General features: G+C 41.5%; 1 protein-coding gene across 1 annotated transcript; it reads left to right on the top strand.

Annotated features, from left to right (window-relative positions):
- Positions 1–1628: 1628 nt before the first annotated feature.
- On the top strand, positions 1629–16250 carry dusp4 (dual specificity phosphatase 4). Its single transcript, XM_088355848.1, has 4 exons — positions 1629–2505; positions 6540–6667; positions 8621–8840; positions 12318–16250. Exons 1-4 carry the CDS (start codon positions 2133–2135, stop codon positions 12704–12706), a joined length of 1110 nt encoding a protein of 369 aa, XP_088211974.1. The 5' UTR covers positions 1629–2132; the 3' UTR covers positions 12707–16250.
- Positions 16251–17175: the final 925 nt, after the last annotated feature.

Here is a 17175-nt window from a genome sequence, read left to right as displayed (position 1 = left end):
TAGCCACTCATGTTAACCACTTGGCTATGGGTCTCTTCTAGCCACTATTGTTATTTTCAGATGGTCTCTCTTTGTCCTTCAGCGACACCTTTAAGGCTAGTATTGCACGCAAATGTTTCCGTGTTCCGTCTTTAAGGTCATCAACTACATTTTTCACTGTTTCCTCCTCTAGCCGCTCATGTTAACCGCTTGACTATGGGTCGCCTCTAGCCGCTATTGTTATTTTCAGATGGTCTCCCTTTGACCTTCAGGACACCTTTAAGGCTGGTATTGGACGCAAATGTTTCTGAGTTTTTCAGGTTATTATCCACATTTTCCACTGTTTCCTTCTCTAGCCGCTCATGTTAACCACTTGGCTATGGCTTGCCTCTCGCCGCTATTGTTATTTTCAGATGTTCTGTCTTGGTCCTTCAGCGACACTTTTTAAGGCTGGTATTGCACGCAAATGTTTCTGAGTTTTTCAGGTTATTATCCACATTTTCCACTGTTTCCTTCTCTAGCCGCTCATGTTAACCACTTGGCTATGGCTTGCCTCTCGCCGCTATTGTTATTTTCAGATGGTCTCTCTTTGTCCTTCAGCGACACCTTTAAGGCTGGTATTGGACGCGAATGTTTCTGAGTTTTCCAGGTCATCATCCACATTTTCCACTGTTTCCTCCTCTAGCCGCTCATGTTAACCACTTGGCTATGGCTCGCCTCTCGCTAATTTAGGAAAAGTCATGAAATTTGGTAGTCAAATAAAAGTCATTTAGGTGAGTTAGGGGGATTTTTAACACCGTTTCGGGTCATTTTGACCGGAAGAGGGTCGAATGCGGGCTATTCTTGGCAAAAAAAGAGGACCACGGTGAGGATTTCCACGAAAGAATCCGGTTAATTTGCGAGCGAGGGTTTCTCGTTAGGCCCTTTCGGCTTCCGGAGGAATGTCGGTCACGCGTTTTGCAATAAAAGCCGAGGATTGTTTTTGCTATTTGCTCCCGTCGCCACGGAAACCGGATCAACATGCAAATACCTGACGGAGGGCTGCGTGACACAAGATGCAAATGGCTTTTTTGGTTTTGTTTTTTGCTGTGTGGCGCTCGTTCGCCGCAAACTGTGTCGAGAAACTTGATATCGGAAGATGTTGTGGGAAAATGAGCAGCTTGTTGATATATTTTGTGTTATTGTTGAGCAAAAACGTGATCGATCTCTGTTTCGTCTCTAATTCGAAAACGTCTCGGTCACTGGTAGCAGGCGACAACGTCATCGGGGATTGCGGCCTTGATATGAAACCTAGCTAAAAACAAATGTTTGTTTCTTTGTTCCTGCTGTTTTGTTTTTCTTCTGTTTCTTTTTCCTTGCTTTTTCTTTCCTTTTCCTTTTGTTTTTTTTTCTTCTGTTTCTTTTTTCGTTGCTTTTTCTTTCCTTTCCCTTTTGTTTCTTTTTTTTCCTTTTTCTCTTCTTTTGTTTCTCGTTTTACTTCATACTTTTCATGCTCTTTTCCCTTTTAATACTTTTTCTGTCTTTTTTTCTTCTTTGCTTCCTCTTTTTCTCTGCTTTATTTGCCCCTTTTTAAAGTAATTTCATGTGAAATCTTCTGTTTCTTTTTTCGTTGCTTTTTCTTTCCTTTCCCTTTTGTTTCTTTTTCTTCCGTTTCTTTTTTCATTGCTTTTTCTCTCCTTTCCCTTTTGTTTCTTTTTTTTCTTCTGTTTCTTTTTTCATTGCTCTTCCTTACTTTTCCTTTTGTTTCTCATTTTTCTTTTTCTCCTTTTGTTTCTCGTTTCACTTCATTCTTTTCATGCCCTTTTTCTTACTGTTTTCTCTCTTTTTTCTTCTTTGCTTCCTCTTTTTCTCTGCATTATTTGCCCCTTTTTAAAGTCATTTCATGTAAATAATCGTTTGCAACAAAAACAATCAAAAAGCAAGTTCTAGAAAAGATACCCGGACGAGAATGGATATGAATGGCCGAAGGGGGCGCGAGACAAGCCGGCCTCTGATTGGCCCGCCAACCATGACGTCACATCCGCCTCGACGCCACTCTCCTCATTCACAAAAAAACAACGGAAAAGGAAGCTAGTGCGCCGCACGACGAGCTCCGGGATGCCCGCTTAGGGACCACGACGCTCCGGGACCTCCGCCACCCCACCTCGCCTTCGATGGAGGACCTCCGCGAAATGGAGTGCCCGCTCCTGAAGCGCCTTTTGAAGGAGGAAGGCGGCCGCTGCCTGCTGCTCGACTGCCGCTCCTTCCTCGCCTTCAGCGCCGGACACGTCCGCGGAGCCGTCAACGCCCGCTGCAACAGCATCGTCCGCCGGCGGGCCAAAGGTTCGGCGCTCAGCCTGGAGCAACTGCTGCCCGGGGACGCCGAAGTCCGCGGCCGCCTGCGCTCCGGCATGTACTCGGCGGTGGTGCTCTACGACGAGAGGAGCGCCGAGGCCGAAGCGCTCAAGGAGGACAGCACCGCCGGCCTGGCGCTCAACGCGCTCGGCGGGGATTCCTCCGCCGCCGAGCGGGTCTACTTCCTCAAAGGTACGCCGTGAGAAAGATGGCCTCCGTTTGTTTTTTTTAAAGGGGCAGTGTGACGTATTTCACCGCGAGATGTCGCTGTGTTGTGTAGGGAAAATTGGAAAAAAACCGAGTGAATCACGGATACAAAGTGCAGAGACTCAAAATGATCAAATACCATCAAAAACGAAAAAGAGTAGGGTGACAGAAGAAAAGGAAAAAACAAAACAAGATAATGGAAAGGATAGATGGAAAAGGAGAAAGGAGACAAGTAAAGGGAAAAAAAATCAGCAACACAGGCAAAATATAAAATAAAAGTAAAAGGAGTCAGAAGAACAACGGGAAAAGGAAAAAAACAAAATAGAAAACAAAAGAAGTCAAGTAAAACAAAATAGATAAAGAAAAATGAAATGGGAAATAAATGAAAAACAAGAAAGGAGATGGACGAAGAGGAAAAAAGGGAGAAAAACGGGGAAATGAGAAAGGAAAAAATAGAAAATGGAAGGAATGAGTAAAACATCTAATGAAAAAGAGAAAGGAGACAGAAAAGGAACAGTGAGTAAAATTTGACCCTTAGATGTTGCTGTATTGTGTAGGGAAAATTGGAAAAAAAACGTGAATTGCAGATACAAAGTACAGAGACTCAAAATGATCAAATACCACCGAAAAAGAGTAAGGAGACAGAAGAAAAGGAAAAAAATGGAGAAAAAAGGAAACAACAAAAAAGATGGATGAGAAAGGAGACAAGTAGAGGTAAAAGGGGTAAAAAAATCAACAACACAGGCAAAATATAAAAGAAAAGTGACAGGAGTAAAAAAAAAAAACAACAGGAAAGGGAAGAAATCAAAATAAAAAAGGAAAGAAGTAAAGTAAAACAAAATGGATAAAGGAAAATGATTTGGGAAATAAATGAAAAACAAAAAAGGAGACAAAGAGGAAAAGGAAGGGAGAAAAACCAGGGGAAAAAAGAAATCAAACCAAATAAATTAAGGAAAAAAAATAGAAAATGAACGAAACAGGTAAAACATCAAATAAAAAAGAGAAAGGAAACAGAAAAGGGACAGTGAGTAATATTTAACCCTTCGATGTTATTGTTGCTGTATTGAGTCGTGAAACCAGAAACAACTGCTAAAATACAAACTACTGAGACTCAAAGTAACAAATGCACACACTTTTGTGAAAGAAAGAGAAAAAAGTAGAAAAAATAGAAACTAGAGGAAACAGGATAACAAGAGAAAAGGCACAGTGTAATATTTGACTACTAGATGTGAAACTAAAAACAAGTGCTAAAAATAACAAGGAAAAAAACAAACTACTGCGACTCAGTCACATCAATGAATTATTTTTCCTATTTTTGTTTTCTCAGCCCTTCATTTACAGAGGGAAGGTTTCTTACTCACACTGTCCCTTTAAAAACTGCTTGAAATTGGAAAAATGCGTACGAACAGCGTCAATAAAACGGCTGATTTTGGACACGTTTATGGCTCACTCTCCGACGTCCGTTTTGCGTCTCTGCTCGCTCGGTTGCAGGGTTCGATTCCCTTCCTCTTATTAACATCCTAAAAATCGTTTCGGTCCTCTTGCTGCTAGCGTCGTTTTCCGTGGCGTGATCCGGACGCTCGCTTGGAGTACGCCGCAGAGAGGAAGCGCTTCCAAAATCAACATTTGCTTTCATGGAAGTCTTCTTTCCTGCGCACTCGTCGTCATCTGAGTCACCTTTCTTGTTTTGTTCCCGTGTGTTTGTGTTTTTTTCTGGGAAATGAAAACCCCCATCCCGTAAACCGGGGCTCTCAAACTCACTTTATCTTGGGGGCCGCCGGAGCTAGGGTCCGAGTGAGGTTGGGCCAAATTGAGATTTCCGCAAAAAGTTTAATGATCAAAACATGGAACACAAACGAGTGAGACCATGGAATATACGACAGTTAATGAACAAAAACATGAAAGGTTGACAACAATCTATATGTTGGAAGACTAACTAGCTAAACAACACATGAAAAGAAAAAAATATAATGGATTACTAGCGAATTCTAGCTGAACAAAATACCCCCAAAAAAGAACGCAGTGATTATGCTGTATAATGCTCCAACACTAACAAGCTCTTACATAACAAAACGTGAAAGAAAGCAGACGTCGAATTTGACTAATTAGCTAAACAACACATGAAAGGAAAAAAGATATTGGCTTACTAACAAATTCTAACTGAACAAAATACCCTCCAAAAAAAGGACGCAGTGAATATGGTTTACAATGCTCCAACACGAAGAAGCTCTTACATAACAAAACGTGAAAGAAAGCAGACATCGAATTTGACTAATTAGCTAAACAACACATGAAAGGAAAAAAATATATTGGATTACTTACAAATTCTAACTGAACAAAATACCCCCCAAAAAAAAGGACGCAGTGAATATGCTTTACAATGCTTTAACACGAAGAAGCTCTTACATAACAAAACGTGAAAGAAAGCAGACATCAAATTTGACTAATTAGCTAAACAACACATGAAAGAAATATATATTGGATTACTCACGAATTCTAACCAAACAAAATACCAAAAAAGGACGCAGTGAATATGCCTTACAATGCTCCAACACTAAGAAGCTTTTACATAACAAAACATGAAAGAAGCAGACACTTGTTGGAATACAAGCTTGATCTAAATGATCGAAACATGAAAATCACAGACCATGAAACATAATTCAGACTAACTAGGTCGCAGTTAAAGTACAACAACCAGAAAGGTTGACAACAATCTATATGTTGGCCCAAAAAATAGACGCAGTGAACATACTCACGTGTGAATGGAACAGCTTTATAATGCTCCAACACTAAGAAGCTCTTACATCACAAAACATGAAAGAGCGCAGACACTGAATTTGTTGGAATACAAGCATGATCTAAATGATCCAAACATGAAAAGCACAGTTAGAAAAACAAATGAGTAAGACCACGAAACATAATCCAGACTAACTAGGTAGCATCTAAAGTACAAAAACATGAAAGGTTGACAACTATGTATATTTTGGAAGACTAAATGGAAAACAAAAACATGAAAGTAAGACACGTTTGAATATTAAAACTAGCTACTTCTAACTAAAGAAAACAGGAAATCAAAAAGATTAAAGGAACACTTTGACACGTAGATTGTAACACGACACAATGTTCCAATACCAAAGACTTGTTACAGTACAAAACATGAAAGTAGATGGATTCTGACACGTACACAAAATGACGTGCGCCAGGATGACAATAAACCATAAAATCTAATGCAGGCACGCAAGGTGTAACTAACAACAACGCGGGATATGTTGGGACACTAACCAACAAAACATGAAAGTAAGACACCTTGGAATATGAAAACCAGCAAGTTCTAACTAAAGGAAACACGAAATCAAAAGGAAGAAAGGAACACTCTGACACGTAGAATGTAACACTTCAGAATGTTCCGATACCAAAGAACAGTACAAAACATGAAAGTAGATCAATTCTGACACGTTGACAAAACCAGGAGCGCCAGAATGACGAGACCATAAAATCTAATACAGGCACTAAATGTGTAACAAAACAAACAACATCGCGGGATATATCGGGACACTAACAAAACATGAAAGTAAGACACCTTGGAATATGAAAACTAGCAAGTTCCAACTAAAGAAAACACAAAATCAAAAGGAAGAAAGGAACACTCTGACACGTAGATTGTAACCCTTTTTCCGATACCAAAGAACAGTACAAAACATACAGTACAAAACATGAAAGTAGATCGATTCTGACACGTTGACAAAACCACCAGCGCCAGAATGACGAGACTATAAAATCTAATGCCAGCATGCAATGTGTAACTAAACAAACAACAACGCAGGATATATCGGGACACTAACTAACAAAACATGAAAGTAAGACAACACAGGACACATATACTCACCGTTGATGGAACAATAGACTCCCAATCACTCTTTGCTCCATATCTTTTAGCCATCAAATATCGAAATTTCACCGAAATCACCGAGGCACATAACATGAAAGTACAGAACATGAAATCAAGTTTTGTTTTGCAGGCGGCTACGAGAGGTTCTCCTCGGAATATCCGGAATTTTGTCTGAAGACCAAATCGTTGCCTCCGCTCAGCAGCCAGTCCAGCGCCGACTCTAGTTGTTCTTCCTGCGGCACGCCGCATCACGACCAGGTGGGGGCGCTAGACCTCATATTTTTCACCGCATCGCATCATTTACGACTTTGTTTGCATATACTCTTTTCCCTTTTTTTATATTAACCGATTATCGGTACAGATATGAAGGAATAGGACTGGTATCGGCATTTTACTCAATGTATTTAAAACTGGGTTATTAAGGCTCAGATGCAGACAAGCCTCTCCCTCCCTATGTCCTGCCTTCTGTTTTGGACACTACCCATCCCCGCGTTTTCTGATTGGATGAGTGACTTAGGGTGGAGCCAGTATAGCAGAAGCTGTCCTGATTGGAGAACTACAGCCAGGTCTGAGAATTTTTTTGTTAAAGGTGAGCGAGCTATTTAAGTTTTTATCGGTATTATTAATAAATGGCTAATTAGCATGCGCTAATAGCAATAGCGCCGAGCAGTACTTGGACCTTTAAACGGCGTTGGAATCCTAACCCGGCAGCGGTATGCCTTGCTCAAAGGCGGCCCCGCCGCCGTTAGCGATTAGCTTCGCTAGCGAGGCGCCACTTCCGCCCCCTTCCTCTAGCGCTGATTTGGCGCCAAACTAGCAGTCACATGCGTCTCATTTCCCCTGCGCACAATGGGGCCCCTAGATCCAAGGGCGAAAGAGAGAGAATAACGGAGAGGGGGAAAGGACGACGGAAGTAAAAGATAAAAAACGGAGGGAAAAATGAGCGAACGGGAAAGAGCGAGCAAGACGGCTAATATACAGTATATCTGTGTTTTTCAAGCATTTAGCTCGTTTTTGTTACTAATTAGCATAAAGGTCACCCACTTATCACAAATAGCAACTTAGCGAGTTAGCTCGCTAAAAAGGTAGCTTGATAGTTAGCCTGAAAGCTAAGCGGGTAAAACTAGCTCGCTAAATTGCTAGCTAAAAGTGTGAAAAGACATCTAAATAGCCGGACAGAAAACTCAAAACAAAGTTAGCTAGCTGGCAAGAAAGAAGACGAATGTTGGAGAAGAGAGAAAAATGAACTCATGTATTTAATCATGTATAACCCCAAAAAAGTAAGAAGGAGAGAAAGAGAGAGGGAGGGAGGGAGAGACAGAGACAGAGAGAGAGAGAGATAAAAGAGAGACCCAAGGATTCAAGAAAGAGAGAGAGAAAAACAAAAGGGAGAATCAAGGATTCAAGAGAGAGAGAGATAAAAGAGACAAGGATTCAAGAAAGAGTTATAAGAGAGAGAGAGACAATGATTCGAGAGAGACAGAGAGAGAGTGAGCAATATATATATATATATAGAGAGAGAGAGAGAAAAATAAAAGGGAGAATCAAGGATTCAAGAGAGAGAGAGATAAAAGAGACAAGGATTCAAGAGAAAGAGTTAAAAGAGAGAGAGACAATGATTCGAGAGAGAGAGAGAGAGACAATGATTCGAGAGAGAGAGAGTGAAAATGATTCGAGAGAGAATGATTCGAGAGAGAGAGAAAATGATTCGAGAGAGAAAGAAAATGATTCAAGAGAGAGAGAGAGAGAGAGAAAATGATTCGAGAGAGAGAGAGAGAAAATGATTCAAGAGAGAGAGAGAAAATGATTCGAGAGAGAGAGAGAAAATGATTCGAGAGAGAGAGAGAGAGAGAGAGAACATGATTCAAAAAGAGAGAGAGGGAGAGAGAAAATGATTCAAGAGAGAGAATAAAAAGAGAGAGACAAGGATTTGAGAGGGGGAGAGAGAGAGAGAGAAATATAAAAGAGAGATAGAAATTGGGGATAAGGAAAAGCGACAAAATGAGACGAGTAAGAGAAAGCAAAAAAACACAGCTCCGGGTGCTTTTGGGAGTGGCTTAGCCTGGCTTGGGCACTATCCAGTGGACATATTTCCAACTGCAGCTCATTGTTTTCTTGTGCTTCGCCGCGTTTCAACATTCGACACCCCCCGATTTTTCGAAGGATAATGGATTTTGAGGAAATGGATCTTCTTGCTCCTTGTCATCTCAGGGCGGTCCGGTGGAGATCCTGCCCTTCCTCTACCTGGGCAGCGCTCTTCACGCTTCCAAGAAGGAAGTCCTGGACGGCGTGGGCATCTCCGCCCTCCTCAACGTCTCCTCCGACTGCCCCAACCACTTCGAGGGCGCTTACCTCTACAAATCCATTCCCGTGGAGGACAACCACAAGGAGGACATCAGCTCCTGGTTCCTCGAGGCCATCGAATTCATCGGTGAGTCACGTACATCTTCGTTTCCATGGTTATCGTGTTTTTACTCCTCCCTTTAGCATCATTGCTAAACCTTGGGACATGAAGCGAATAAATACTTTGGAAAAAATACATTATCTCTCTATCTATCTATCTCTATCTATCTTTATCTCTATCTATCTAAACATCTATCTATCTAGACATCTATCTCTATCTAGACATCTATCTAGACATCTATCTCTATCTAGACATCTATCTAGACATCTATCTAGACATCTATCTCTATCTAGACATCTATCTAGACATCTATCTCTATCTAGACATCTATCTCTATCTATCTAGACATCTATCTATCTAGACATCTATCTAATCATCTATCTATTTATCTATACATCTATCTCTATCTAGACATCTATCTAATCATCTATCTATCTATCTAGACATCTATCTCTATCTAGACATCTATCTCTATCTAGACATCTATCTCTATCTAGACATCTATCTCTATCTAGAAATCTATCTATCTATTGATCTATCTATCTATTTATCTATCTAGACACCTATCTATCTATCTAGACATCTATCTATCCTATTGCCGTCTGGCTAAGTTCTTACGAGGCACACGAGAAAGGCATTGTGGGAGGTAGTTGAGCCAAGAGTATATCTGCATTTTCATGATGCTGTGACTCAATCCAATAGCAGGCTAGCATTTTATGACAATGACCAATAGTCGACAGACACCTTGGAGAAGTAACTTGCGAAATAAGTTGTTGATGCCGCAACTTCCACTTTTGTTCAACCACAGTTTCCTTCTTTAGCCATTCACGTCAGATACTTGGCTGCAGGCTATGGATTGATGCTATTGTTATAGCTAGCTACACTTACTTTGTCCTATAGTGTCACTCAACTTCTACAGTTTGTCATGCAAATGAACCTCATAGAGTCGTCATTTAGGCATCTTCCACTTTTTCTCCACAGTTTCCTTCTCCAGCCACTCACGTTAGCCACTGAGCTGCAGGCCATTGCTTGCCGCTAACAGCTACTGTTATTGTTAGCGTCACTTGCCTTCCACAGTTGGTCATGCAAGTGAACTTCAGAGAGTCCCGTCATTTAGGCAGCTTCCACTTTTACCACTGTTTCATTCTCTAGCCACTCGCCTCTATTGTTATATTTATCGTTATCTGCTCCTGCTTCGTCCTTCAGTGTCACTCGCCCTCCACAGCTTGTAATGCAAGTGAACATCTTTGGGTCCAGTCATCCTGGCATTTTTCATTTTTTTTACCTGTTTCATTCTCTAGCCGCTTTGCTGTGGGCTATGACGCGCCCCTAGGCCCCTGCTTTCCTCAGTGTCATCTGTATTCCACAGTTGATTATACAAGTAAACATCCTGAGTTCCGGCATCCGGGCATTTTTTTCACTTATTTTACTCTTTCATTCTCTAGCCACTTTGCTATGGCTCGCCCCCAGCCACTTTTGTTAGAGGCTCCTGCTTTGTTCCTCTTTGTCACCTGTATTCCACGGTTGATAATGCGAGTAAACATCCTGAGTTCCGTCATTCAGGCGTATTCCCCCTTTCTTCCACTGTTTCATTCTTGAGCCACTCCTTTTAGTCACAAGGCTGCAGGCCATTGCTCGCCGCTAGCAGCTACTGTTATTGTTAGCTTCCCTTGCTTGGTCCTTCAGTGTCCCTCGCCTTCCAAGTGAACCTCATAGAGTCCCGTCATTTAGGCATCTTCCACTTTTTACCACTGTTTCATTCTCTAGCCACCCTCCTCTATTGTTATATTTATCTATCTACTCATACTTCGTCTTTCAGTGTCACTCGCCTTCCACAGTTGGTCATGCAAGTGAACTTCAAAGAGTCCCGTCATTCAGGCATCTTGCAATTTTTACCACTGTTTCATTCTCTAGCCACCCACCTCTATTGTTATATTTATCGTTATCTGCTCATGCTTTGTCTTTCAGTGTCACTCGCCTTCCACAGTTGGTCATGCAAGTGAACCTCATAGAGTCCCGTCATTCAGGCATCTTGCACTTTTTACCACTGTTTCATTCTCTAGCCACCCACCTCTATTGTTATATTTATCGGTATCTACTCCTGCTTTGTTCCTCAGCGTCACCTGTATTCCATAGTCGATTTTGCAAGTAAACATCCTGAGTTTTGTCGGTCAGGCATATTCCCCCTTCCTCTGTTTCCACTGTTTCATTCTCCAGCCAGTCCATTTAGCCACAAGGCTCCAGGTTATGGCCAGCTGGAGACAAAGTAAAGTAGATTGGGGACGCCGTGGGCGTACGTGCCGATATGTGTCATGGGTAACTGCTGTGTCCGGTGACTCATTTTGGCTGCTGCAGAGAGAACATTCTGTTACTCAACAATTACCGTAAAACCTCCTGTAGAACGACCGCTCCAAATCAATCAATGTGAAAACTGTGTTTGAGAAATGTTAAAGGGGCAGTGCGTAATGTGTGCCCCCTGATGGGGAAAAATATATATACACGAACTATCATTCCAATGTTATTTGTTATTAATATTCTTGGGCGGAGAAATCCATGCTTACTAGGTTTGTCTGGCATCTTGCTGCATTTGGCACTGGTTGTCTTTCGCCTTAGACAACACAATGCCCTCTAGTGGTCAAATATTACAGAATGTACCCTGAAGATTGCACGATCATTAGCGAGCAGATAGTTATCAAACTGATAACGGACAAGTATTAGAAAAAAATAAACCCTGGCTTTAAAAAACGCCACATCTGACACTTTATTCCACTGTTTTCTTCTCTAGCCCCTCATTTTAGCCACTTGGCTAAAGGCTGCTAGCTGCTATTGTTTTTATTAGCTGCTACTGCTTCGATCTTCTTGCATAGCTGGTTTTGCAAGCAACTATCGCTGAGTTCCGTTAATCAGGCTTATTCAACTTTGTTTCCAGTTTTCCTCTCTAGCCACTTTTTAGTCACTTTGCTGTAGGCTATTGCGTGCTGTTACTAGCTCTCTTTGTTAGCTGCTCCTGCTTTGTCCTTCAGTGTCAGTCACCTTCCACAGCTAGTCATGCAAGTGAATGTCATTGAGTTCATTCATTCAGGCTTCATTCGTTTCCACTGTTTCATTCTCTAGCCATTGGGTAAGGGGCTTAGTCTCGTTGTTAGCTGCTATTCTTATTGTTGTCCGCTCCGTTCCGAATAAAGCTAGCTAAGGGTTTAGTGGTTTGCCCTATTGTGCGAACATTGCTCAGTTCTGTCATTCAGGGTCTTTCTGTTTTCCTCCCCAGTTTCCTTCTCTAGCTTCTCTTTTAGCCTCTCGGCCCGCCCCTGACTGCTATTGTTTTTTTTTTTTTTTTCCTGTCCAAACATATGTGTCCTCATTATGTCGATAAGCTCTGACTTCATTATTCCACGACACTTTATGTGGATAAAACTTCCCGGTAGCTGCTAAAGTTAGCCGATTACAACTCTAGCTGGTGCGTCTTCTACGGGTTCACCCCTGTTTTTTCACCCTTTTTTACAGATTCGGTGCGCGACTCCAGGGGCCGCGTCCTGGTGCACTGCCAGGCGGGCATCTCGCGCTCGGCGACCATCTGCTTGGCCTACCTGATGAAGCGCAAACGGGTGCGTTTGGACGAAGCCTTCGAGTTCGTCCGGCGCCGGCGCTCCATCATCTCGCCCAACTTCAGCTTCATGGGACAACTGCTCCAGTTCGAATCCCAGCTGCTGGCCACTTCCTGCGCCGCCGAGGCCGCCGCCGCCGCCAGTCCGCTCCTGGCCCCCAAGGGCCCCTCGAGCGCGGCCTCGCCCGCCGCCCCCGCCTCACCATTTATCTTCAACTTCCCCGTTTCGGTGGTCAACCCCGCCTACCTGCGCCAAAGCCCCCTGACCACTTCGCCGGGGTGCCGATGAATCGGGACGCTCCCCGGCCGGTCGGCTTCTTCCATAAACTCAAACGGACCGTGCGTCGGACCGGAGGTGACACACACTGTTGATGAACTTTTTCCATCCGTGACTTTTTTGCTCTCGTGCAGTTAGGGTTGCAAAACCAGGGGAACAATCATTTTCATTACCGTATTTTCCAGAATATAGGGCGCACCCTCAAAATGTTACTCGTTTTTTTTTTTTATACAAGGCGCACCAAACTATAAGGCACATTAAATCAAAACTACAGTTGGAGGAAGGGTTGCATTAAAAAAACATCCTAGTTCATGTTAAAAAAAACAAAATACTTAATGACCTCGATTCATTCAAAAATGGCTACCGTATATCATGTTTTTACTCCTCCCTTTAGCATCATTGCTAAGCCCTGGGACATGAATAGCGAATAAATACTGTGAAAAAATACATTATTCTACTGCCATCCGGCTAAGTCTTTACAAAGCGCACGAGAAAGGCATTGTGGGAGGTACTTCAGCCAATAGTATATCTGCATTTTCATGATGCTGTGACGCAATCCAATAGCAAGCTAGCATATTTATGACAATGATCAATAGTCGACAGACATTTTGGAGATGCAACTTGCGAAAGAAGTTGTTGTTGATGCCGCAACTTCCACTTTTGTTCAAGCAGTTTCCTTCTTTAGCCATTCACATCAGATACTTGGCTGCGGGCTATGGATCGCTGTTATAGCTAGCTACACTTTGTCCTATAGTGTCACTCACCTTCTACAGTCGGCCATGCAAGTGAACCTCATAGAGTCCCGTCATTCAGGCATCTTCCACTTTTTCTCCACAGTTTCCTTCTCTGGTCGCTCACGCTAGCCACTGGGCTGCAGGCCCCAAAAAAGTTCATATTAAAAAAACAAAATCCACCTCCATAATGACCCTGATTCATTCAAAAATGGCTACCGTGCATAGGTGAGCATTTCCTTGTAATTATGCATTTCAGATTGAATTGACCATATTTCCGGTCTATCTGGAGCACCAGATGATACAGCACACTTTAATATTTCTGGCGAATTTTCTCTTAAAAAAAAAAAACCTATTGTATTCTATCATTCTTTTCTGGTACCATGACTAAAGATGGTGTAATAATGCAATACAACCCGGTGCCTTTTCACATGTCATCTATATCACCGGTAGTATGGCGCTATGGCTGGTAGTATGACCCAAATGTGGGAACGGGCCGTAGTTTGGGGACCCCTGCTGTAATAGGTGTTTATATCGGTAAACTCCTCTGGAAAGTTCCCAATGGAAAAATAACAAGCAAAAAGGGCCTGTATTGGCAAGATTGGATCGGGCTGCTCGGAGTGGTCGGGAGACACGGTACGACACTGGAGGGCTTTAGAGTCCTTACGTTTATTTATTGGGGGTACCTCGACACAAAACCTAGCTAAAGACTTTCACGGAGTCAAACTGTACGTTTCTGTGTCGCATACATACAAATCGGGAGTTCTAAAGTAGATTAGATGGATCATAATAATGATAAATGCCCGTATTTTGCAACCCTAGTTGCCATGGAGACGACGGCTCTTTAAACCGAGGAGACGGCTTCAGGAAGGAAGCAGGAATTTAAAGGACTCCTTCCGATCCCACACAAAAGACATGGTGGGTGTAGGGATGAGGGGGTCTATTGAGGAGGAGAAGGGGGGTTATAAAAAAAGAACCCCTCCCCCACTGGTGACAGGTGCTCAGTTTCCTGTCTATCCTCATGCGCACATTTGCGGGCCTTCCTCTCCTTTCATGTTACTCCTCCTTAATCTCTTCTTTTTTCATCGCCGCCCTGCTACTCAAAGCCCCCCCCCCACCACCCCTCCCACTTGAATCGTTTTCAGCAGGGTGAGAAAGACAACCAACGAAACTACAGCGATACCTCGGTCCCGGATCGGTGTACGAACACCGATTCGTTCGCGAAATGGATCATTTTTCCCCATAGGATAACATAAGATTTCTTTGAATCCGTTCCAACGCATTCCAAAATGGCCAAAATGATTCGTTCGCTAAATGAATCATTTTTTTACCGCAAGATTCATTTGAATCAGTTCCCACGCATTCCAAAATAGCCAAAATTCGTTCGCGAAACGAATCATTTTTTTCCCATAGGATATCATAAGATTTATTTGAATCTGTTCCAATGCATTCCAAAATAGCCAAAATTATTAGTTCGCGAAATGAATCATTTTTTCCAATAGGATAAGATAAGATTTATTTGAATCCGTTCCGCTCCTAGGCATTTTAAAATAGCCAAAATGATTCGTTGGCGAAATGAATCATTTTTCCCATAGGATAACATAAGATTTATTTGAATCCGTTCCTAGGCATTTTAAACTAGCCAAAATGATTCGTTCGCGAAATGAATCATTTTTTTCTCATAGGATAACATAAGATTTATTTGAATCTGTTCCTAGGCATTTTAAACTAGCCAAAATGATTCGTTCGCGAAATGAATCATTTTTTTCTCATAGGATAACATAAGATTTATTTGAATCTGTTCCTACGCATTCCAAAATAGACAAAATGATTCGTTCGCGGAATGAATCATGTTTTCCCATAGGATTTATTTGAATCCGTTCCAACGCATTCCAAAATAGACAAAATGATTCGTTTGCAAAATGAATCATTTTTTCACACAAGATTCATTTGAATCAGTTCCCACGCATTCCAAAATAGCCAAAATGATTCGTTCGTGAAATGAATCATTTTTTCCCGTAGGATAACATTAGATTTATTTGAATCCGTTCCAGCGGATTCCAAAATAGCCAAAAGGATTCGTTCGCGAAATGAATCATTTTTTCCCATAGGATAATTTAAGATTTATTTGAATCAGTTCCAACGCATTCAGAAATAACCAGAAAATGAATACTAATTTTTTTTCCGAATTTTTTTTCGATTTTTCGTTCAAGTACAGAAACAAAGTACTTAGAATACTGATGAGTGCAAAGACATTCAAGTTCTGATTTTTGTTTACGTTTGAATTGGAGGAAAAAAAAAATACACCCATTTTCGGGCTGAATAACGATTTGTTCAAATACCGATGCAAAATTTACGGGAATACTTATTCTAATCGTTCTAATACTGACACAAAAAGTACTCAAACTTTTAGGTCGAATACCAATTTTTCGTTTGCGTATGGAGGTATCGCTGTATGATGTTCATACTACGAGATATTATCCCGACAAGAACGTCCCGGATCGGTGTACAAATACTGATTTGTTCGCGAAATGAATCATTTTTTCCCATAGGATAACATAGAATTGATTATAATCCGTTCCTACGCATTCCAAAATAGCCAAAATATGAATACTAAATTTTTTCAAAATGTCATTTAAATTCCGATTTTTCGTTCAACTACCGAAAAAAAGTACTTTGTTCAAAGACATTCAGGTTTAGATTTCTGTTAGTGTTTGAATTTGAGCAAAAATAAAAGAATACACCCATTTTCGGGCCGAATTCCGATGTGTTCGAATACTGATGCAAAATTGAGTAGAATACTTACTTGTTCCGATAAGTACTCAAACTTTCAATGTTCATACTACGAGATAAACTCAGGTTACTCTGTTGATCCAGACAGTCTTTTTACGTTGTACTCGACGCCATCCCTGCAATATCGCCCCCTGGAGGCGGTTTCCCCGATGTCGACCGACCGCCCGCACCCATTCGCGTAGCGCCACCTAGCGATGCAATATTTTGGCGGGAGAGAGAAAGAAAAGCGCAATACTTTGTCCCGGTCTTACGGCAATAGAATTCTTTGACGTACGCGTGTTTTTGGGTATAACCTTTTGAATTTTAGCGCGTGGAATGAATGAAGTCCGCGTTTATTTATTACGAAGGAACCACTGTTGAATAAAACTTCTTCTTACTTGAAATCTTGTGGTTTGATTTGTGTTACAGCCTCGAAACAAAATGGCGTTTTTCTCTGTTCAGAATTGGGTACTAGAGGTTCTCACATGTTGTCATTGATGTTATTGTCATCAAACTTTTTTAATTAAATGAAATACTGAGTACATAAGTCCTCAAATTGGAAAAAAAAACAATTTTATCTAAGCACAGAAGTGTAATTCCCGGCCAAGTTAGTGTGTTTTATTATCCGTCTTTGTATTTTACTTCCTCTAAAAATCGATGACGTCATTTGTTTTATTCTTTTGTCAAATAAATTGAGTTTGATAGAACTTGAAGGAAACAGCGCCCCAGAGTGGCCACTCACCCCACTTTTCTAGATTATTACTGACGACATAAGTCCTCCCAAATGGAAAAAAACATTATTTCTAAGTACAGAAGTGTAATTCCCGGCGAAATTAGTGTGTTTTATTATTTGTATTTGTATTTAAATTCCTCTAAAAATCGATGACGTCATTTGTTTTATTCCTTAGTGAAATAAGTTGAGTTTGATAGAACTTGAAGGAAACAGCGCCCCTCAGTGGCCACTCACCCCACTTTTCT

This window comes from Urocampus carinirostris, chromosome 16 (assembly GCF_059441175.1).
Source record: "Urocampus carinirostris isolate Australia breed hairy pipefish chromosome 16, RoL_Ucar_1.0, whole genome shotgun sequence".
Classification (NCBI taxonomy): domain Eukaryota; kingdom Metazoa; phylum Chordata; class Actinopteri; order Syngnathiformes; family Syngnathidae; genus Urocampus; species Urocampus carinirostris.
The sequence above is the reverse complement of the archived record's forward strand: the minus strand, read 5'-3'. Positions and strand labels throughout refer to the sequence as shown.